General features: G+C 35.2%; 3 protein-coding genes across 6 annotated transcripts; 2 read left to right on the top strand and 1 right to left on the bottom strand.

Annotated features, from left to right (window-relative positions):
- Positions 1 to 591: 591 nt before the first annotated feature.
- On the top strand, positions 592 to 1,378 carry LOC127115701 (miraculin). Its single transcript, XM_051047174.1, has one exon. The coding sequence runs from the start codon at positions 646 to 648 to the stop codon at positions 1,261 to 1,263; it is 618 nt and encodes a 205-aa protein (XP_050903131.1). The 5' UTR covers positions 592 to 645; the 3' UTR covers positions 1,264 to 1,378.
- A 2,378-nt stretch (positions 1,379 to 3,756) lies between these two features.
- LOC127132470 (kunitz trypsin inhibitor 5) lies at positions 3,757 to 4,593 on the top strand. Its single transcript, XM_051061421.1, has one exon. The coding sequence runs from the start codon at positions 3,838 to 3,840 to the stop codon at positions 4,477 to 4,479; it is 642 nt and encodes a 213-aa protein (XP_050917378.1). The 5' UTR covers positions 3,757 to 3,837; the 3' UTR covers positions 4,480 to 4,593.
- Positions 4,594 to 6,657: 2,064 nt separating this feature from the next.
- Positions 6,658 to 7,920, bottom strand: LOC127132476 (54S ribosomal protein L37, mitochondrial). Of its 4 annotated transcripts, none has more exons than XM_051061428.1 (2): positions 7,777 to 7,920; positions 6,658 to 7,348 (listed from the first exon to the last, which is right to left on the bottom strand). In XM_051061428.1, exon 2 carries the CDS (start codon positions 7,337 to 7,339, stop codon positions 6,944 to 6,946), a length of 396 nt encoding a protein of 131 aa, XP_050917385.1. In that variant the 5' UTR covers positions 7,340 to 7,348; positions 7,777 to 7,920; the 3' UTR covers positions 6,658 to 6,943. The 4 variants fall into 4 exon arrangements, with proteins under 4 accessions (XP_050917385.1, XP_050917399.1, XP_050917393.1 ...); XM_051061442.1 differs by having other exon boundaries at positions 6,658 to 7,345; positions 7,777 to 7,908; XM_051061436.1 differs by having other exon boundaries at positions 7,728 to 7,883.
- Positions 7,921 to 25,172: the final 17,252 nt, after the last annotated feature.

Genomic DNA, 25,172 nt, shown 5'->3' on the forward strand with positions numbered 1-25,172 from the left:
GCACAATTTGTTGTCATTTGTCCTTCTATTTTTTTTTGTATAAACTCTATATTGGTAGTGTATTTAAGCATTTTTAGAGGTACTTTTATATATAATCTATTTTAATATAAAAAATGGTAGTGTATTTAAGCATTTTTAGAGGTACTTTGCAAACTTGTTAAGTTGGATTTCTCATTCTAGGTTCATTCCCCTGATTACTTTCTTATGTTAATCTCTCCATTCTTTAAAAAAATATCTTTGAAATTGAAGATTATCTAACTTATCCGTATATACAGCTATCTCGAAAATATATAGAGCTAGTTGCACACTGTTTTTACATGACAGGTCTCAGTTGGAGGCTTGGGTAAAGAACCAAGTACTAATAACATTTTTATTTATACTTTAAAGACATAGGGACACAACAACCATAGATTTTGAAAGGAGTTCTTAAATGCAATCACAAATACAACAATTAATTAACAAATGTTGCCAATTGTATTGTCAAAATCATTGACCTCAAATCTAGTATTATAATCTTATGAAATCCATAGAGAAGTAATTGTAGTAGCATGTATAAATTGATGCTCTACCATCCATCATATCCTCATTCATTTGCAAAACAAACACAATATTAACACATAAAAACATATATACACACAAAAAAAAATGAATGTCTTGTCCTCACAACCACTACTTGGATCAGCTGAAGCTTCCCCCGATGAAGTCCTCGACACATTGGGAAAGAAGCTTCGAGCTGATGCCAATTACTACATCATTCCAACAGAGCCATTTACCATATGCGGCTTTGTTAGTTGTTTCAATACTAGTGGAGGTGTTGCCCTTGAAGCTACCGGTGAATCTTGTCCTCTTGATGTAGTCGTTGTGAAACAAAATCCAGGGTTACCGTTGAGGTTCACACCCGTTAATAACAAGAAAGGCGTTATTCGTATTTCTACTGATCTCAACATAATGTTCTCTAATGAAGCTTATGATTCTAGATGTCCCCACCATTTCTTAGTGTGGAAGATTGATCCTTTTTCTAAGGAAGAAACATTTGTGACCACGAATGGTGTATTGGGCAACCCGGGTTCGCAAACAATCGGAAATTGGTTCAAGATTGAGAAGTACGATGATGCTTATAAGTTGGTCTATTGTCCCAATGTATGTCCTTCTTGCAAGCATGCATGCAAAGACATTGGGTATTATGTGTATAAGACTAGGGAAATGCGTTTGGCACTCACTAATGTTCCCTTCAAAGTTAAGTTTCAAAAAACTCATAATTAAGCTTTTCCAGTGTAACAAATTATAAGTGTGTTTATAAAGATTATGGAGTTTGATTTTCCTTGTGAAGAATAAAATTATATCAATCAATAAAATTTTCATCAATCTATACTTTTCTCCATCTATTGCAAATTTTGTTTTTTTATTTGTATAAATTATTTATATCTCTTATCATAATTATTGAGATTAATTTTTCGAATTAGTAAAAACTATTTCTTATGATAGTAAGACCACTCGTAATAATTTTTTGACAAAGATAGGAAAAAAAAAACGAGCAATTAATTATTTTCATAGAATTTTAAGAAATATTTGGAAACCTCAATAAATAGAAAGAGAAGAAGGGGATCCAAAAATTCATAGAGCATAAAAGAGAGTGGGGAAAAAAATTTGGTTTTGAGATGCGTCTAAAAGGTCTCTATTTATAGTAAAAAAAAATGGATCCAACTTATGAATGAACAAACTAGATCATTTGACCCTTTGACCGTTATGGAAGTGGACAGCCATTCCGAGAAAAAAAAGTGAAAGAGATGTGAAAAATAGATGTTTGATCAAGCTGAATAGGAAATAATTTGGAGAGAGGCGACAAAGTAACCTAAATCCTAAACCCGATCTCAGCTTGCTTAATCAATGCTGATTGTAACGAATGACATGTCAAATTCAAATATAATTTCATCTTAAAATAATGAAGTTTCTAGTGCTAAAGAAATAGGATTAATACCAAGCTAATCGCAAAAATTTTATATCCTATTGGACACACTCAAATGAGACTCCCTCCATTATATAAACACTTTAAAAATGTGAAAGTTGTCTGAAGAGAAACTTAAAGAGTATTTTTTTTCAATTCAATACCCACTTCATATATTTTAGAAAATGTTCTAACATTAATGCTTAGACATTAAATGTTCCAACAATTCCACAATATTTAGCATAAACGCCTACTATGAAGTAGTACATCTAAAAAGGTATAGATAGATTTGAACCTTAATGGTAAGATTTAAATTTTAGCAAAGTGATTATTCTCTTGAACTCTATCTTAGACATTAAATTTATAACTTTTTCTTAGCTTGAGGTTCCATAGGAAGTGGTTACACTATCACATTCATGAGGTTGAGTCTATCAAGAGTACTCTTGTATTTAGGTACTCCACTCCACATAGAATATATATTTCATTAAGGATGTGTTTGGGAGTTTGGAGGGAAAGGGAGGACTTTTGATAGAATGATTTGTATAGAATGGTAAAAGAGTGTTTATCATTACTATATTTTTAATTTTTTAGAATATTATAACAAGATAAAGTATTTTTGAAAAAATATTGCAAACCCTTCAAAACCCTCCTTCAATACAATTTTTGAATTTCCCCAAATTAATGAGTTTTCGATATTATGAATAAAAACAAACATTTCCAATCAAAATCCTTCAATTTTTTTCACTCGATCTTTCTCTTTTTAGAAAGTCCTCCCCCTCTCTTTCCCTCCAAATTCCCAAACAAACCCTAAGAGTTTTTATTACCTGAACCTCTAATTACTTCAGAAATCATGATTAATAGTATGTTCATTCTCATATAACTTCACAACATGTTATTATCCATTAAACTTTATTTTTGAGATTTCTATTGTCAATAGTCTCATCCTTTTAGATGTATTTTCTAATCAAGGATCATTTAACTTCTCATCACTGTATACTTGATCCATTCTAATAGCTCACATATAGAGGAATTCTCTAATAGTGTGGTGCTTATGGATAATTTATTTCTTAGTGTTGTGCTTACGGAGAATTTAGTAGAACTTTGAAACATTGAGAGAAGGTTATCGACGGCAAACTTGCGGAGATAAAAAGTTCTCCATCGGAGAATAGATTTGGTCGCAAGGACGGGAAGGTACCTTCTGCCCCCGCCCCATTGACATTCCTATATGATATAACTATGTGTATGCTCTCAATCTATATCTAGGACAAGCTAAAAACAAGCGGTTTCAAATTTTCAATTAAAATTGAAGTGTGTTCATAACCAGCTCAAGATTTAGTGTATGTTCGCGTGAAGGTTTTACTAATTTAACGTGAGTTTAAACAGAAGCTTCAGCTAGTAGTTTCATTCTAATCATGCGATTATAGCATCCAAAATACATTTCTAAACAGACAGTTAGACTATTAAATTCCTAATTATATGTCTACAAACAAACAAACAAATATGTGTTATTCAGTTTCTTTAGTTAAAAAGTCAAAAATGTTGACAAAATACCTCAATCACCAAGTATGAGAAGGCTGTTTCAAATTTGGTGTCCCTGAATTGCAAACCGATTTGTTTATTTCATGTCATCCTAACTTGTTGAATTGCCTCACCATATTTCCAACACAATCAATTAATGTTAACATAGCTAACAAGAGTTGGGAAATTGGAAGTTGTATAATTTAATAAAGAAATTTTATGAGTTGGCCAAAATCATTATTGACTTTGATTCTTATTAAAAATCAATTGAATCCATAGTTTTAGATCACATCATTATCTATAAATTGAGTCCTGCAACCTTTCTAAGCTCCCATCAATACAAACATACTCGAAGCTAAAATTACAAGTTAACTATGAAATCTATATTTCTATCATTTGTGATTCTCTTTGGCATGTCCACCCAACCCTTGCACAGAGAAGTTGATGCTTCACCTGAGCAAGTGGTTGACATAGAAGGCAACAAGGTTCGGGTCGGAGTAGACTACTACATCCGACCGGTCCCAACAACCCCGTGCAACGGTCGCGGGCCTTGTGTTGTTGGAAGTGGTTTTGTTCTTGTAGCAAGATCACCAAACGAGACATGTCCACTTAATGTTGTAGTGGTCGAAGGTTTCCGTGGCCAAGGAGTAACATTTACACCAGTTAACCCTAAGAAAGGTGTTATTAGGGTTTCCACTGATCTCAACATTAAAACTTCCCTTGATACAGTGTGTGAAGAGTCCACAGTATGGACACTTGATGATTTTGATTCCTCAGCCGGACAATGGTTTGTGACTACGGGCGGGGTTGTTGGAAATCCTGGTAAAGACACCATTAGCAATTGGTTCAAGATTGAGAGGTATGAAGATGACTATAAGCTTGTGTTTTGCCCTACTGTATGCAACTTTTGCAAGCCCTTGTGCAGAAATGTTGGAGTCTTTAGGGATAGTAATGGGAATCAACGTGTGGCTCTCACTGATGTGCCTTACAAAGTTAGGTTCCAGCCATCTGCTTGAAGCATTCTCAATACATGAACAAATTGTGTAATATATATTCTTCACTTTTACAATACTGATAATGTAAAAGTGAATAGCATCATGAATAAAATCAATCAATATGTTTAAAAATTATTTTCATATGAATAAAATGCATATTTTCCTGTTAGAATCTGATATAAAGTTATACTTTTTCTTTTGGGTACAGAATGAAATGCTCACAACTTTTCAAAACTCTGATTGTGGAAGACAACTTAATAATCACCATACTAATAAAAGAAAAGCTCTAGTTACTAAAAATGAAAGTATTACTTGATGATTACTAGTCTACCCACCTAAAGTATCAAAGCTATTTTTAAACATATGTAATGCAGTGTTATCGATAGCGGATGGCATAGACGGAGCGCCAAAATCCCACAATAACGCCGGACATATGGTGTTGTGGCATCACCATCCTCTACATATTTAGCCGTGATGGAGAGCCTAAAACCTGCCACGGAAATCAACCTATGTTTAAGAATGCCTTGCAAAGTCACTCTTTTGATACCAAAATCCAGTGTGTTTAGTTGAATCAGACTCTCATCACTTGCTTTTGTTCATATTTCTCTTCATCTCAACTCACCCAAGGAGACTTAAATCTTAACCCTTTTGATCCATTAACCCATAATGTTAGCATTAGTACCACCAAACCCTTGTTGGTTTAAGTTTGAAACCATTGGTCAATCTCTCCATCACCTTTTAACTTCAATTATACCTTCACTTTCAGTTTCATCACCATCTCACCTCTCTCAGCTTTCATCACCTCTGATAGTCTCTTTCTTGCTATGATGGTGGGTCATGATACCATAATTTCACATGAGCTCAAATTTCAACGGAGCACATATCCCTCATCACACCCCTAACAGTTTTTCAATATCCCATCACATCACAAAGTTAGATTATACACAGATTTAGATTCTTTGCATTCACACAATCATCAATCAGAATAGCTCTGTCAAGATCAAACAACTCATGTTCTTACTAAGCATTTTAGGTCTAATTTATGAAAACCAGAACATGGATCCTCTAATGTTCATCTAACAATTTAAATTGTAAGGTTGCAATAAATGCGTGCTTACTAATTTCACAGAATCCGAATCTGATTATGCACAGTGCCACAATTCATAGATATATGCCTACAGTCTATACCATCTAACATATTAATATGTAGAATTTTAGATACAAGGAAAACAATATCAATAATCATAACATTTTCTCATTAGGTTGAAATGACTATTCAAGGAAAAATAGTGATGTATTATTTCAACAATCCGTTTGCTTGGTTTACAAGCCGAGGGGAAACAGATGGTTGCTTTAACTCCATCCACAAAATTCGATGGCACTGTCAAAAGTAGGTCCCCATGTACAGGAAACAATGAAAATTTTAACCGACATTCAGTTTCTCAAACAGTATAATAGGTCATTTTGTAACATGAATGATATGGTGAAAACAATGCCAATCATAATAAATCTCGCTGTATTTCTATCAGAAAACAAATATATATGGGTACAGGCTCCACGGACAGACTATACCATCTAACATATGTATAAGTTGATACAATATAATACAAGGAAGGGCAATATCAATAACTGAAATGACAATTAAAGGTAAATGTTTATGTAAATTGTAATTATTCATTTTAATATAAAACTTATTTTAGTTTTCTTTCATTTATTTTCCTAATCCTCTAATCATTGGCCCACAAAGTGATTATTTGAACAACCCATCGGCTTAGTTCACTGGCCGGGGAGGCAAGAGATGGTGGCTTCCCCCCACAAAGTTTGAATGCAATGTCAAAACTATGTGCTCAATAAGCAAAAAAATTTCAATTCAGTTTCAGTTTCTCATACTATAATATATCATTTTGGTAACATGAATCATATGGTGCGAGAGAAAACAATCGCAATCATAACAAATCTCATTGCATTTCTATCAGAAATGAAAATCAAAATATAAACTCTATATTGATCATTCTCCAAATTAAGTTGTTCATATCTATAAAACACTCAATTCTAATAAAAAAAATTATCCAAACATTCACAGAAGTGATCCTTGAATGGAAGAAATCGAATATTACTATTACCATTTGGTATGCAACAAACCTTTAGTTTGAGGGGAAGGAAAATATAGGTCTAATCAAATCTTAAAAAAGTAATGCAAAAAAGTAAATAGTGACATGTTCTATTTAATCAACAAAATTTAATAGACTTTAATCTACTAAACATCCCAGGTCAAAACAATCTGAATAGTAGCAGGGGAAAAAACAGAAGTCCTAAATGAAACAAATATTAGGTGTTGTTTCCATTCAACAATTTGCACAAATGTAAATTAATAACTAAGGAATCTCACAAAACTGAGAACCACGAAAAACTCGAAAAGGAAATACCTCTAACACTGTTTGATCTTTAAACCACCCCATCCCCCAATTCTCTTTCTGACATTGAACTAGTTCTTAGCCTTGAGAGAGTTATTCTCCTTGATCCTAGCTCGATTATCAAGCTTAACGTAGCGTTTAAGATCTTCATAAGGGAGTGTATCGATATCCTTCCTACGTAACTCACTTAGCGCGGGGCGCTTATCAAGCAGATGCCACAACCAGTCTGGGTATTCAGAGTCAGGCAGGACTTTTGGATCGGTTCCTTCCTTGAGAATGTTGCCACCTACAACGGTACTTGCCTTGACTTCTTTGCTGAGAGAAGACGCTTTCGGTCCATCGACAGCTGCACCCCCTTTCGATCCTTTCTTTGCTTTACCAGTCGCATAAGTTCGTTGATATGCAACCGCAACTGCTTCTTTGGTGCTAAGAATGCATCTAACGGACCTTACATGGTTCATTGCCATGACTTTCTTCTGAAACACAAGTTTATATCACTTCATGAAAGAACATAAACTAAATATAAAAAACAACTCAGTATCTATGAAGTATGAACACCGGAAACAGAACACTAACATAAATGAAATATAATCACAAACGTCGATGTCGGTTTCAGACACTGGGACGGACACGCAAAATGGTCATAGAGTAGTTATGTTTGCAAACATCAAAACTTTATTACAATGAAGGATGAACAAAAATCTAGAATTTCTCTAAAATTGAAGTAATGGTAAAATCTAGGGTTTACTTAAACCTAATTATCAGGTACTTCCACGCGCACACGAATTCTCTATAGGTAAATTAAAATTAAGACTATGAATATCGTGAGATTATAGAGAATTTTGAATTTCTGACCTAAATTGAAAATAGGCGGAGGTAAATTGTGGTGGACGGAGTTTCTCACCGTATGTGGTTGCTGACGACGAACTCTGGAAGCGTTGATATGAGTGCGGCGACTCCAACTCAGTGGCAGAGTGGCTGCATTTGGCAGTTTTATTGTGTAGTGTTTTTTTTTAATCTAATTGTGTTTTTTGGGTCTGTTTTTTTTTTTTTTTTTTTTTTTTTAATTTAATTGTTAAATATAACTAAGAAAACTAGTAAACTACATAAGTTTTTGTTTGTTCGAGGAAGATAATTTATTAATTAATATTTTTATAAAATAAATTAATAATTAATTATTTTAATTAATATTTTTAGAAATTAATTATTTAAAATTTTGAAAAAATTATTGGACCTAAGTCCAATTTATAACAACTTCATTTTAAGTTTGTGCCCAAGAATACATTAGATAATACATTGTTAGATTTTTATAAACATTAAAATTGTTTTTGAAAAAAACGATGTGGGACTCCAATGCAATTATAAGTTTGTACCATTTCATCATTTGTCTTCTTATCCTTCAAACCTCATCAAACGGTACAAACAATCTAGTTTCAATCACTAACTGATCAAAATCAACCATAAAGTATATGTTTATTCTTAATGATATGTTATTCAGTGCTCACCAAGATCACAAAATTTGAGTTTGGAAAATCGAAATAGCAAAAGGTGATGATCATGATACTAAATAAGATCAGAAGTCGTTCAAATGCATATCGACACTTCCTACTTTTAATGACCATTTTTTGAAGTTTTTTTTCTTGAAAAACTACATCGAAGCTCAAAGATATAAGAAGTTTACATGGGTAAATCATATTGACGCAGTTTCTTCTCTAGTTGTTTCTAAAGACAGATTATTTCTTTACTCTGCTTCGTGGGATAGAACATTCAAGATTTGACGAGTTTCTGATTACAAGTGTTTAGAGTCTGTGAAAAACACGCATGAAGATGCTATCAATGTAGTTGTTGTTTCTTCTTGTGGGGTAGTTTACATAGGATCAGCTGATAAAAAGATCAAAATTTGGAAGAAAAATGAAACTAAAAAGCATTTTTTGATTTAAACATTGGAGAAACATAGATCATCTGTGAATGCAATGACTAATAACATTGTGCATGCTACTACCATGATATGAATATGTTTGACCCATGTTTCAGACCGCATGTTCTTTCCACTATTTTGAATTGGTGCAGGCTCTGAAGGATAAAGAGAACGAGATGATGAAACGAGGCTGAAATGAGATGATGAAATATGTTGAAATTAGAGTTTTGTGCTTTTGTTCCATGGTCCTTTGTTTTTGTGGTAGAAATAGATTGCTACATGAACAAAAGAAGAAACCAAAACATTTTCTTCTCAGTAAGAGAGATGAAGCAGAAATATAATGTCCCATTTGATAGTGTAGTTAAAGAACTGCATTCGGTAGTATATTGCAAGTCATACATCAACTTATTTGTAAATTATGTTAGAGTTTATAAAGGTCAAACATCTTTTAACTAGTAACTTAGTGAATTGGGTTGATATAGATAAATGGGTTTAAAAAATTTCTTTAGAAAATTTTAGTTAACTAATTTTTAAGAAAATTAAAATTAACGTAATTATTAATTTATTCAGAAAAAATATGAAAAAAAAATATTTATTTATTTCCAAAATTTAAAATAGTTTTAAATATAATTTTCATAAAAATATAAAAAATATTGACATGACACCACAAAGGTTGTGTCATCTCATTAATGAAGATGACACATAAGCAAATTGGATAGGGGATCACAAAAATAATTATTTAAAATGTTCAAATTAAAGGAACCAAAAGTGCATTTAAAAAAAATAAAAGAAAGATTTATGATGATAAGAAAAAACATAAAATATAAATATTATGAATAGTTGAATATAAAAGTGTAAAATAATAAGATATAGTTATAGAAACAAAATTAGGTAAAATGGTAATATTGAATATGGATAAAATTTCATAGTCATTATATATTTTGGAAATAACAGATATAAAAAAATTGTTTATTTAGTAAGAAAATAAATGTAATTTTGCATTAAGACATAATTATAATTGTAGGTTAAAATTAAAAAAAAACTAGCAAGATACTCGTGTGTGCGTGCGGATAAATTTATTTAATAAGGTATAAAATATATTTAGATACACGTGTAAATTTGAAATGAAAAAAAATTGGAGAAAAAAGGAAATTTACACATTTGAAAATAAAGAATTCACCTCTCGTTTAAAGATAATTGTTGGTTAAAATAAAATAGATATTATCTTGATAGTGACCCGTGAAATGAAAAGTTAGTGTTGTACACCATTATTGAGTTATATTCAATTTGATACAATATAAAATATTTTTAGATACAGATGTCAATTTATAATGTGTTACTTAATTGTAAATTGAACAATTTATTATATAAACTCAATTGTATTAAATAATCATATAAAAAAGAGACCAATGACATTGTAAAAAAGAGACCTATGACATTGTAAAAATAAAAAATTTGTCTCACAAATAAAGACAATTGTTGATTAAAATAAAATAGATATTGTCCTCATAGTGATATGTGAAATGGAAAGTTAGTTGTGTGTACTGTTATTGAGTGTTATCCAATTTGATACAGTATAAAATGTATTTGGATACATATGTCAATTTCAAATGAATTACTCAATTATAAAACAAACAATAATCATATAAATTATTAATATTTCTTATATATAAAGATTATAAAATAATTATGTTTTTGTTTTACATAAATTTTGTGTTTTAAAAATTCAATTTTTTTCTGTATTATTTTTCATTAAATTATAAGAAAATTTAAATTTTGTTATTTACACTTAAAAAAATAAAATAGGAAAAAAAATGGAGAGAGAAAAATCAAAATGAAAGTGAGAAAGTGTAAGAAAAAGAAATATGGGAGAATTTTGAAATTTGAATTAAGAGAAAAAAAGGAAGAGTGAGAAAGTTAAAAGTAAAAAGTGGGAAATGAATGAGGTGACAAAAGGAGGTAGTTTCAATTTTTTTTAGTATTTGTTAATTACAAATATGCATTTTTACTAGTATAATTTTTTAAAAGGAAAATAATATATTAGGACGTTTGGTGATAGTTTATTTTAATGGTTAGATTGATGATGTTTTGTAAAAAAACCTCTAATATAAGAATATTGTGCATGAAATAGGCATTATATAGATAGATAAAATGAAAGGAACATGGTCACATATGTGTGTGAAAAATATATTTGTTGGACTTTGTACTTCAAATCATCAACTGAACCTATGAAGAATAATGAAGAATGAGTATAAAAGGTACTTCAAATTATATATATATATATATATATATATATATATATATATATATATATATATATATATATATATATATATATATATATATATATATATATCTTAAGTTAACGTGGAATAAATGAAATGGGTGGTCAATTGTATGTGTTTACGCTATCTTTAGACGAAATACAAGGTTCAACGAAGTAGTAAAAAAAGTGTGAGATAGAATGAGAGAGAAGAGTTTTACTAAAAGAGATACCCAAAAAAATTTAGTACCATTGAAAATGCATAATTTAAAGCCAGTACAAAGTCTATTACTTAAACAACAAACATATAATTAGCACATCAGAAAATACATATATAAATATTTACTTAGTTACAAGTACGAAATATTTTATAATTTATAAAGTAAGGTGGATTTGTGACTTGGAAAGCAACAAAATTTCCCTTTTCTATATTACATTATTTTTTGAACTCGCATCTATCAACAACAATGTAAATCTCAATTTTATGTTTATCTCTTTTGGCATGAATGACTTTTCATATATTTCAAATTGAAATGATTTGAAAGATCATCATCATTTCTCAGAATGATTTTATGAACAACAGGGGTGAAACAACATTTTGAAACTGATCTTGAAACATACTACAAAAAGATATTAGTTTTTTTTAAAATGTAAAAAAAAAAAGTAGCTAAATGAGAATGATTTTTTTTACCAAAACATTATTTTTCTTGACAGTGCATTTAGTTACACGAAGGAGCCAACTATCATCCTCAAAACATAGATTGAGATAAGATGAAGTTTCCGTAAAAGTCAATTTGAAAAATTATGAAAAAGATATGGATCAATAAACATTTATAAGAATACAATAATAAATTTGTAGATATTAGTAGCAGAAAACCAACCTTTGACATTTGAAAATTTTAGTTTAGTGAGGGTTATAAAGTGATTTTGAGAAATTGTTCAATTCGGGAAGCAGAAATGGATGCTTTAACTCTGCTTAAGAACCAGAAGTGAGGAGAGTTGAATAAATGACGATCTTGAACGGTGACTCTGATCTTTGTTACAATAATGCGGGGTGGCCCTGCATGGTAAACACTCATACACTAAAATTATTTTTTGATTCAAGATGAGTATAATGAAAGTGGAGATCAAAGATTTTACCTTGTTCTTGTCTAGAGTGATTTTTACATTGGGTCAACTAGAGTCGATTTGAGATGGCTTTGGCCTTGGTCCATTGGGTCTTCGGTCGGTCCAGAACAATTTCTCCCTAGGCTTTGACGAGAACTGAATGAGACGGGAAAAACCTTAAATAATGAAAATCGGTCTCTAAGATGGGGTTCGTTGCAATGTGGAACTGAAACACCGTGAAATTTGTTTTTGAAAAAGTAGTTGGGAACATCTGAAGGAGAATTGCCATCCAAGGCGCAGCGAATTTAAAAATTTCTCCATATAGTGATTCTTACGAATGGGCATGATCAGTGATAGAATCGTTACCTCTTGTGGCGATTCAAACCTTTGGTGCAGATCTCTTGTAACGATCAAAACCTTGGATACAAATCCACGGAGCGATCACGAACGTTGAACGATGACAACGTCTCTACTCAGTCCATACGAACGGGTTCCTTCAATCTCAGTGCTAGCTGGTACGAATGCAGGCTTTGAGTGAGAGAGAGAGGGAAACGAAATTCCAAGTCTTCACTTGAGTTTGAGTCTAAGTGATTATGCTTCTACCCAAGGGGTTCTATTTATAGAACCACTTGTGTGGGCTTCAAGCTAAAAAACCCACTTAAGTGTATTTTGGCCCATATCTTATAATATGCCCAAAATCACTTAAGTATTTGGTATCTTACCATATTTCGTATTCCACTTAAGTGCACCGTACCTTACGGTGTTCCTTAGTTACTCTATCTCTCATCAATCCGTCATTTGTGTGTGACCCTGTAGGTTTTCGCGACGTTGTCAATTATATTAAATCACGCATTTAACATAATAAACAGTGAGCGGTATCTAGCAACACATCACTGCTACCCAAGTCACGAAAATGTCATGTGATCTGACAAAACCTCATGTGATAATAATTATCTGTATAATTACCCTTTTGCCCTTATGTCTATATTGAACACAAGGTACAGACCGTGTCATCCTTGTCCAGTTCAATATTGGGCCCATAGACATTTATCCTGTTACGCAGGATGGGCAAATTCCATCTAGGTCACTCATGTCCCTCAGCATGCTTCGTGGAGTACCCATCAACTGTCTTTATGGTTATCCAGTTACGGACAACGTTTGATCAGCAATAAAACACTTGACTCTACATCTAGGGTCCATAGTGGTTTCAGGTCGAAGAGTGGTATACACCATTATCACCATGAGAATAACTTATGACACTTTGCATAACTTTCTATATAGTATTCTCATAGCGGGTCAATCTGGTATAAATATTACTCTTAATATTCATACCTATGTTTAAGACTTTGATAACTCTTTATCCATGATCCATGAGATGTGATCATCAGTCTACAAACATAATAGTCTTAATGCTTTAATGTTATCCCACTTCACAATAAAGCTCGACTACGGATACTTTAAGAATAGTGTCCTTATGTTTAATATGATCTCATGATTAAGTCATACTTGATACATTAAACGGACTATCTATTCTAGGGACTTTATTAAACAAACATAATAAAGAAAAAGCCTTTTATTATTAATAAATAATTCGATACAAGTACCAAAAGTATTGGCCTCTAGGGCTTACACCAACAATCTCCCACTAGAACTAGAGCCAATCAGGCATACCCCTAATGCCCATTGATCTAGTATGACCATCATGCTTTTGCTGCGCAAGAGGCTTTGTTAGTGGGTCAACAATATTGTCAAGTGTTGGTACTTTACATATTTTCACATCTCATCTATCTATCATCTCTCGAATGAGGTGATAGCGCCTGAGTATGTGTTTGGACCGTCGGTGAGATCTAGGCTCCTTAGCTTGTGCGATAGCGCCATTGTTCTCACAATAGAGACCAATGGGATCCACAATGCTAGGAACTATGTCAAGTTCACTAATGAACTTTTTGATCCAAACAGCTTCCTTTGCTGCACTTGAGGCAGCAATATACTCGGTCTCGATTGTAGAATCAACAACTGTATCTTGCTTTGAACTTTTCCAGCTTACAGCGCCACCGTTTAAGCAAAACACATAACCAGATTGCGATCTAAAGTCATCCTTATCTGTCTGGAAGCTGGCATCGGTGTAACCAATTACAGCCAACTCTTCCTGACCTCCATATATCAAGAATGAGTCCTTAGTCCTTCTCAAGTACTTAAGGATATTCTTGACAGCTACCCAATGGGCATCACCAGGATCAGATTGGTACCTACTCGTTGCACTTAAAGTATACGAGACATCTGGTCGAGTACATAACATGGCATACATGATAGATCCTATTGCAGATGCATATGGAATCTTATTCATGCGATCCCTTTCTTCCTTAGTTGAAGGGGATTGTGTTTTTGATAGACACAGGCAATGTTGCATAGGTATGAATCCTTTCTTGGAATCATGCATATTAAAGCGTCTCAGCACTTTGTCATGTACTCTGACTTAGGCCAAGCAGTTTTTGTGATCTATCTCTATAGATTCTGATTCCTAATACATAGGCTGCTTCACCTAGGTCCTTCATAGAAAAGCATTTCCCCAACCAAGACTTTACTTGTTGCAGGGTGGGGACATCGTTTCCAATGAGTAATATGTCATCTACATATAATACCAGGAAAACGATCATGCTCCCACTAACCTTCTTGTAGACACAAGGCTCATTTTCGTTCTTGATGAATCCATATTGTTTTACCGTTTCATCAAAATGAAGATTCCAGCTTCTGGAAGCTTGCTTCAATCCATAGATTGATCTTTGTAGCTTACATATCTTTTGGGCTTCTTCTGGTATGTCAAATCCTTCAGGTTGTGTCATGTACACATCCTCAAGAAGATTCCCATTAAGGAAAGCAGTTTTGACATCCATCTTCCATATTTCATAATCATGATATGCAGCGATAGCAAGTAAAATCCGAACAGATTTAAGCATTGCAACTGGTGAAAAGGTTTCATCATAGTCAACCCCGTGAATTTGTTTATATCCTTTTGCAACCAGACTTGTCTTATAGGTATGTACCTTACCATCCATGTCAGTCTTCCTTTTGAAAACCCACGTGCATCCTATAGGGTTAACTCCTACAGGAGGCTCTACCAAGTTCCAAACTTGGTTTGTGTACATGGAATCCATTTCAGATTTCATGGCTTCTAGCCACTTCTCAGACTCGGGACCAGTTGTGGCCTCTTGGTAAGTCACAGGCTCATCTTGATCCATGAGTAATACATCACCTTGATCTGTTATGAGATATACATATCTCTCAGGTAGGTGACGTATCCTGCTTGACCTACGCTGGTCTTGTTCTACTTGAGCAGGTTGCTCTTCCACAATTACTTGTGTGTCCTGCTCTAATTCCTCCATAGGTGTATCGATGCTTTGTGATTCTTGAATTTCTTCAAGTTCTACTTTCCTCCCACGGATTCCTTTGGAAATAAAATCCTTTTCTAGGAAAACTCCAGTTCGAGCGACAAACACTTTGCCCTCTGTAAGATTGTAGAAGTAATACTCTTTTGTTTCTTTAGGATACCCCACAAATAAGCATTTGTCAGATTTGGGCTCAAGCTTAGTTGAAATTTGTCGTTTCACATAAACTTCGCAACCCCAAATCTTCATGTAAGACATATGTGGTTTCTTACCACTCCATATCTCATATGGTGTCTTTTCAACCTTTTTGGGTGGAACACGGTTAAGTGTGTAAGCTGCTGTCAATAGTGCATGTCCCCAAAAGGAGTTTGGAAGATCGGCGTGACTCATCATGGATCGGACCATGTCTAACAGGGTTCGATTTCTTCTCTCAGATACACCATTCCATTGGGGTGTTCCAGGAGGAGTAAGTTGGGATAGGATCCCACACTCTTTCAGATGGTCATCAAACTCTAGGCTTAAATACTCATCACCTCGATCTGATCGAAGAGTTTTGATATTCTTACCTAGTTGGTTTTGTACTTCATTCTTGAATTCCTTGAACTTTTCAAAGGACTCTGATTTGTGTTTCATTAAATACACAAAACCATATCTACTGAAATCATCAGTGAATGTGATGAAGTATTGAAAACCTCCTCTGGCTGGTATGTTCAGTGGTTCACATACATCAGTATGTATGAGGGCCAAAAGATCATTAGTTGTTTCACCTTTTCCTGTGAATGGAGACTTTTTCATCTTTCCAATTAAACAAGATTTGCACGTCTCATATGATTCATAATAAAAAGAGTCCAAGAGTCCATCTTTATGGAGTTTGGAAATGCGTTTCTCATTTATGTGGCCTAATCGACAATGCCAAAGGTAAGTTGGATTTAACTCATTAGGTTTCATCCTTTTAGTATTAATGTTATAAATAGGCATTTCAAGATCAAGGACATATAGTCCATTGTTCATTTGTGCAGTAGCATAGAATATATCATTCAAATAAATTGAGCAACAATTGTTCTTTATTATGAATGAAAAACCAAACTTGTCCAAACAAGAAACGGAAATAATATTCCTGCTAATTGCAGGTACATAATAACAGTTCTCTAACTGAATTATTAAACCACTAGGTAAAGTCAATACATAAGTTCCTACGGCTAAAGCAGCAACCTTTGCTCTATTGCCAACTCGTAGGTCGACTTCACCTTTTGCCAATTTTCTACTCCTTTTTAGTCCCTGCACATTTGTACAAATGTGAGAACCACATCCAGTATCTAATACCCATGATGCAGAAGTGGATAAATTAATTTCAATAACAAAAATACCTGAAGTTGAAGTCTCTACTCCATTCTTCTTATCTTCCAGGTACTTTGGGCAGTTTCTCTTCCAGTGTCCGGTCTTACCGCAATGGAAGCAGGTGCCTGCTTTTGATATGCCTCCACTAGGCTTTAAAGTAGCAACGGTGGGTTTGGGTTTGGCAACTTCCTTGCCTTTCCCTTTATCACCTTGCTTAGTGGGCCTTTTGTTCTGTCTCTTTCCATTTCCGATCATCAGAATGGACTTCCCTTTTGACTTCAGATTCTGCTCGGCAGTGAAGGAGAATTGCCATCCAAGGCGCAGCGGAATTTAAAAATTTCTCCATTTAGTGATCCTTACGAATGGGCATGATCAGTGATAGAATCGTTACCTCTTGTGGCGATTCAAACCTTTGGTGCAGATCTCTTGTAACGATCAAAACCTTGGATACAAATCCACGGAGCGATCACGAACGTTGAACGATGACAACGTCTCTACTCAGTCCATACGAACGGGTTCCTTCAATCTCAGTGCTAGCTGGTACGAATGCAGGCTTTGAGTGAGAGAGAGAGGGAAACGAAATTCCAAGTCTTCACTTGAGTTTGAGTCTAAGTGATTATGCTTCTACCCAAGGGGTTCTATTTATAGAACCACTTGTGTGGGCTTCAAGCTAAAAAGCCCACTTAAGTGTATTTTGGCCCATATCTTATAATATGCCCAAAATCACTTAAGTATTTGGTATCTTACCATATTTCGTATTCCACTTAAGTGCACCGTACCTTACGGTGTTCCTTAGTTACTCTATCTCTCATCAATCCGTCCTTTGTGTGTGACCCTGTAGGTTTTTGCGACGTTGGCAATTATATTAAATCACGCATTTAACATAATAAACAGTGAGCGGTATCTAGCAACACATCACCGCTACCCAAGTCATGAAAATGTCATGTGATCTAACAAAACCTTCTGTGATAATAATTATGTATATAATTACCCTTTTGCCCTTATGTCTATATTGAACACAAGGTATAGACCGTGTCATCCTTGTCTAGTTCAATATTGGGCCCATAGATATTTATCCTGTTGCGCAGGATGGACAAATTCCATCTAGGACACTCATGTCCCTCAGCATGCTTTGTGGAGTACCCATCAACTATCTTTATGGTTATCCAGTTACGGACAACGTTGGATCAGCAATAAAGCACTCGACTCTACATCTAGGGTCCATAGTGGTTTCAGGTCGAAGAGTGGCATACACCATTATCACCATGAGAATAACTTATGACACTTTGCATAACTTTCTATATAGTATTCTCATAGCGGGTCAATCCGGTATAAATATTACTCTTAATATTCATACCTATATTTAAGACTTGATAACTCTTTATCCATGATCCATGAGATGTGATCATCAGTCTACAAACATAATAGTCTTAATGCTTTAATGTTATCCCACTTCACAATAAAGCTCGACTACGGATACTTTAAGAATAGTGTCCTTATGTTTAATGTGATCTCATGATTAAGTCATACTTGATACATTAAACTGACTAGCTATTCTAGGGACTTTATTAATCAAACATAATAAAGAAAAAGCCTTTTATTAATTAATAAATAATTCGATACAAGTACCAAAAGTATTGGCCTTTAGGGCTTACACCAACATGCAGTTCTTAACATGGCGAGCAGTTCAGGAAGAGATTTGTCCATATCAATCATATTGAAATTTAGGACAAATTGACTGAATCTATCTGGCAACAATTGCAAGATCAAATCAGTCGCAAGTTCCTTTTCGAGGGGAAAACCCAATCTCTCAAGGTTTTCCACATACCCAATCATTTTGAGCACATGGGGACCTATAGGGGCTCCCTCAGCTAACTTGCTTTGAAAAAGGGCTTTTGAAACTTCAAACCTCTCATGCCTTGCTTGCTCTTGATAGAGCATCTTCAGGTGTTCGATCATATCGAACGCTGACATGCTCTCATGTTGCTTTTGCAATTCCGAGTTCATGGTAGCTAGCATGAGACAAGCAGTCTCATTGGCATCATCAACATGCTTCTTATAAGCATCTCTTTCTGCCTTAGGTGCAGAACTAGGAGGTTCCTCTTCAGGAACAGGTGTCTCCAAGACATACAGCTTTTTATCATGTTTGAGGATAATCCTCAGGTTTCGGTGCCAATCCAGACAATTTTTCTTTGTCAAGGATTGATCACAAGATGTTGTTAGAGGTGTTTGTTGTCATGGTAATCTACATAAGAATTAATGAAAATATAAGTATCATTGACATATTTAATTAGGCCTTTAATTAAATATGCTCCCACTATTTTACTCAAAACAAATGACCCTCATCATTTGTGAAATTCTGGTATAGTCAGAGTTCAGATGTTCTACACGAAGTCATGACATCTGATCCAACAATGTTATTAAAAACAGCAAGATAATTATGCAAATTAAAACTCAGTACTCATATGCACACAGTCCTAGATGTCACGACATCTGCTATTCTACCACCATGGGCAGAGGAACAACCAATTTTGTCCATCTAGTGCAAACACACAGTAGAGATCAAACATAGCCTTTATGTTTATTGATCCTGCCCAGTTATCAGCATGATGTCTCAACATTGTTTTGAACATCACCTGTCTCAACATTACAGATGGGTGAACTGTAACAGACCAATTAGTCTATCAGTAACAACAGTCAATAATGAATGTCATAACATTCTGTTTTGTAATCAGACTGCAGGCTATGTGTCAAGTCTGTTATCCCCTTCATAAACAGACTAGAACCAGACTGAATTATAACAAACAAAATATAGTGTGTAGAAGGTAAAAACACCAGTAATTGTTAACCCAGTTCGGTACAACATTACCTACTCTGGGGGCATACCAAGCCAGGAAGAAGATCCACTATTAGCAGTATTAATTCAGAGTTAAACTCCCCCGTTTACAACTCCTCACTTAATCCCTACCCAGTGCAATCTATACCTAGGCACTCCTAGATAGAAACCTCCAGTTTCCATTCCTATCACTACAATTACCATGTAATGCTTAAATAACTTGAACATGCTTCACAGCTTCGTTCAAGAACATAATCACTCTTGCCTACAGGCTTTGAGTTACAAATAATCTCATGCTTTCAAGCACTGAGAAACACCTGGTAACCTTCCCACAGGTTGGGAGGTTTACCTCACACACACACCTCTAATTTTTACATTGTTTAAGGCCTACCAAACCTAGGTTACAATCTCCTATTTATAACCTAATCACCCAACTGGATTTGGGCCTTCAGAAATCGCAGCAAATCTTTCCTTTGCTGTTACAGAGCTGGCAGATTTCTTCTGCTTCAATCAAGGTCTTCAATCTTTTATTTTCCTAAAAGATCTTACCATATCTTCATATTTAGAAACTGTATATTCACCATATATATTTCCAAATCTTCTGATTGAATCTTCAAGATCTTCACATAGGAGATAGGATATTCACCAGATCTCCTAATTAATCACAAATCAAACCAGAATTAACTGATTCAGTTTGATACACATGTGAGATGTCACAGTCCCGATGTCGTGACATCTTACATGACATGTTGGTCCAGATGTTGAACTTCTTCAACCCAACATATTAAAACAACAGAGGTGATTACATTATTTGTTTTACAAAATTAATGTCAATCCTAAGGTACTAACAATCTCCCCCTTTGGCAAATTTTAGCTAAAACAAATAATCCCAATATGGGTCTGCACTTCCTCTTTGTCCTTGACAGCCCCAATGCCACCACCACTGTTGGTGTACATGAGGAAGAAGATGTACAAGGATTAGCTCCACCATAACCCTTCCCCTCAGCAGTAGGGCTTCTTGAAGAATATGTAATGCTGAGTACATATGTAATGTAACTCAGATCACAAGACACAACTGTCTTCTTAACTCAGATCACAAGACACAACTGATATACCCAGTTAGTGACTTTTGTGTCTGAATCCATCTTCTCCTTGCTACCAGATATTGCTTGCTTCTGGTGCATCCTCAGGACAATATTTCTCTCCCCCTTTTTAGCTAAACATTTACAAATGGCTCCTTCACAAAACCAGATCCAGGAGCAGTATGCCCAAATCTTAACAAACCCCGTTGTTTAGAGGGAATGAAATGTCGCTCTTGTGAGAAGAGGAGTGCTGATACATCCTTTAAATAGGCAAGACCATGCTTAGGAATTAACGGTAGGAGTAAATGCTTGGTCAAGATTCATAAATATTTGCTGAGAATCAGTCAGAGAATCACCACCAATATCCCAGACAATCTTTGAATACCTTTTACAGCTCTCGACTGTTTCCAGAAACAGCAGTTCCAAGACTATTCCATAAATGTTGTCAGACACGTTACAAGCTATGTCTTAACATTTGATACTGCTTTTGTCTGCATTCTCCATATATTCTCCCTGTCACCATTCCCTAAGACCACTTTCTCACCTCCAGTGGTAGCTTGACACCTAGCACCACACATCCATATTTCCTTACACAAACTTCCAGCAGGAACATAGTGTAGCGGTGTATTCGTCACTTTATGATTTATTGACTAAATCAAAAGCAAAGCATACAAAGATAGAGTCGCCACCGCATTTTTATTTATCCAAAGGAATGGCTAAAAAGCGAACAAAAGCCTAAGAAGTTTGTCGCATCCGCGAAAAACAACCGGCGGGCTAAAACAAACACGACACAGAGCCGCCACCGTGCGTTATTTATCCCAAAGAGGGAAAGGAAACGCTCAGAGTAAACCTAGGAAAAAGCATGGTCTCGCGACCAAAGAGAAAGGGTACGGGAGTCGGTTACGCAAGGGGAAGGTATTAGCACCCCCTCACGTCCGTCGTACTCGACGGGATCCACGCTCTAAAAGAAAGAAAAGGTTGCTAAAACAAACATCACACACACACACACTGAAGACAACGCAGGTGGGGGGAAGAGGAAGAGGGCTCGCTAGGACATCGCGTCCTATGCCTACGTATCTCGTCTGGAACGAGAATCAAAGTTGCCGTAGTTCGGCTCACGCACGCCAAACAAGACACACACAAACACAGGCAAACCTGGAACCCGAACGCCAATCGCTGGGCTTACATCGGCTTCCGAACCAAACAAACACACTCAGGATACGGACAGCCAATCGCTGGGCTTACATCCATATCCTGACACACAAGAGGGTTAACAAGCAAACAAGCTACTAAGGAGTCGGGAACTCGAGCCTAGCAACTGTCAAGCAAACACACACAAAAAAAGAAAAAAAGGTGCCCGGAAAGACCTCGCACGGTCTCCTGCCTACGTACCTCATCTGGTATGAGGATCAGGGCGACGTAGTTCCCCTGAAAGGGAAAGAAATTCTAGCCAGAAACCAAGGGGAGACACACTACCAGGGAGCTGTACTCGAGCCTAGTGTTATCATGCATCATTGCCCTATGTTATGGTTTCTATCCTAACTTGCTCAACAGCAAGCTAATCCTAACCAGGAAAAGCAAACACACATGCTCAATCAAAATAAATCAAACATTCACATAGCACACACTATATCCAGTCAAGTGAGGCTCAAACAAGGGTGGACTGCCGAGGCAAGTCATCTGTACAGGGGTGGTGTTCGCTCTTAACCCTGACATTGAGAGTCAGGGTGAAGCAGATGAAAGGTGAGTGAAGATTAGACTTCACAGCTCTTATCCCTGGCCAGGGAGAGCTTCAGACAAAGGAGCGTGGGTTCAGAAAGGAGGAACCCTTCTACGCTCAAGACTCTGACTCGACTGTGCAACAGCACAAGATCTTGGGTTAATGTCCCAATGCGTCAACACAGTGGTGTGAGCAGAGGGACGACTCAACAAGAATAGCGGGGGATAGATTGCATATCCCTTGGGTTCCGCCAATTGCCTCATAGAGGTCTTTACCTGCTTGGGGACAAAGTTAAACAATCACAAACATCGCCTCTTAAGGAGGACTTTAGACAGTTGCCTGGCTAAATAATAAGCCAGGTCTTCCAGACTACATGAAGACAAGAGAGTCTACCTCAATTGGTTTATACAACCAAGCAGCAGCACATCAAGTTCTTAAAAAACTGTTAGCAACTAATGTACCTGAAATCAATCAAATACCATCAGTATACCAGACAAACCAACATTAAACAGCAAAAGTCAAACAATTAATCTGTACAGTCAACCAATGCCATGTGCAAAGCACAATCAACTCAATTGAGTCAAGCATCCTACAAAACAACACAAGTTAGTTTACAACAAGCAACCAAACTCAATCTAATCAACTTGCATTTTTCTCCTTAAGGCCTTTGCATCTCAACCTGAAAATCCAAACCAAACATGAGAAACAAGACCACTAGGCCAAGCCTAGGGTCCAAAAGAGATAAAAAAATCAAAACAGCAAGTGAAAATTATCCAAAATCACAATCAATCAATTTAGAAACAAATGCAATTGGTCCCATGCTCGTATCAATCACCACCATCATTTCATGCACAAAATAGCATCAAACATGCAATTTGCAACCTCAAATGACCAAACAGAAAGATCTCAAGCAAATCCATACCAAAACAATTCAACTAATTCCACAAAAATTCAAGTCTAAACAGAACATATCCAATGAATAACATATCAAATTTCAGCTCAATTGGACAAAAGGAAGTAGGTCAATGAAAATCAAGAAGTTCAGACAAGTTCAAGCAAGCCAACACAAGGCATCAAAACAAGCATCAACTTCAATAAATCATAAAACAGTGACACAACAAGATAAATGAATGGGATCAAAACCACAATGACCTATAATGTGTCTACAATGCACATGTCAAATTTCACATCCATCCAGTTAATGACCAGACTTTCACAAATCAAATGCCAACATGTGTCACAAAAAATCAACAAATGACCAAACAGGAGATAAAATCCCAATCAAATAGGAAATGAACTCAATAAATCCAGAAAAAATTCACATGTAATCTTAGCATCCATATGCTCAATCATGCAAAAATTTGGCTCAATCCAATGTTCACAAGCACCTCAAATAAAATCATGAAATTCATCAAGCTTGGTGTGACACAAATTGTCACACCTCTAATCAAAAATTCATATCTCCTCAACCAGGTATCCAAAAATTGCAAACCACATATCAAAATCACAATCAAAGAGTCCAGAATAAGCACAAAAAATTTCATCAATTTCTTTGGAAGCATCATCATTTTATGAGGGAAATGGCAAAACATGTACAAATTGCATACATCCAAACAATCCCTAAGCATTTTTATTTTCCACATGTGCACAAAAATATTAAAAATCATCATTAAAATTTACACATCATAAGGAGCATGGTGCAAAAAATCTCACAAATTTTGGACTATTTTTGAATTAGATATGGATTTTCTAAGTTCATGAACCAAAATGAAATGAAATTGAAAAAGAAAATGGAATAAAATGAATTAATATGGAGAAATGGCAATTGCGTAATTATCAGCAACACGACCAAAACGCGGTCGTTCCACTAAATGAAGTGGCGCGCTATGAGTGGCTCAGGTTAGCGGGAAACAAGAAATTTGAACGCGAGCCAGGCCAATCGGATCTAAACGCGTTTCTGGAAGCGCTCTTCATCGTCTACAGCAAACAAATTCCAGAAAATCGCGAAGAACAAATTTCAACCAAACGCAACAAATTCTATATCATTGGAACCGTCCTTCAACCTAGATCATGGATATGTAAAGCATTTAACCTAACTCTCAACCTATCGACCGGATCGAGCAAAAAAAGATATGCACATCAAACTTCAATTCACGATTTCTCTCTCTATATTCAACCAAATCAAAAACCACAAGTATCATGCTGTTCTACATTGAAAGATCTACAAAAGCCATATGATAATTCATGCAATCGAAGAATTCGAGCATTTACCTTATGGAGAATGCAGTGCTGAATTCGTGCCTCTCAAGGTCCAATTATGCGAAACAGATGAAGTGCAAGGCTATGGAAGATGTTTGGAAAAGATTCCTCAGCTCCATGATGCTCCAGATCCAAGATTCATCAGTTTGCCATTGAAGTGTGAAGTTGCAACAGTTGCGATTCATCAAGCTTTTGGCATGGATTTCGTGAAACAGTTATGCACAATCACTTGTAGAGTGTAGATCCAAGAAGAATGATAAAAAATGATGAAGAAATCACTGAGAATTGATGAAAAAAAGTGTGTAGAAATTTTGAGAATTTGAGAGGTTTTGGAGGGAAAAGTTGTTACAATCTTGGAGAATGAAATGTGTTTATGAATTCTGTTACAATT

Source organism: Lathyrus oleraceus, chromosome 1, assembly GCF_024323335.1.
Source record: "Lathyrus oleraceus cultivar Zhongwan6 chromosome 1, CAAS_Psat_ZW6_1.0, whole genome shotgun sequence".
Lineage (NCBI taxonomy): Eukaryota > Viridiplantae > Streptophyta > Magnoliopsida > Fabales > Fabaceae > Lathyrus > Lathyrus oleraceus.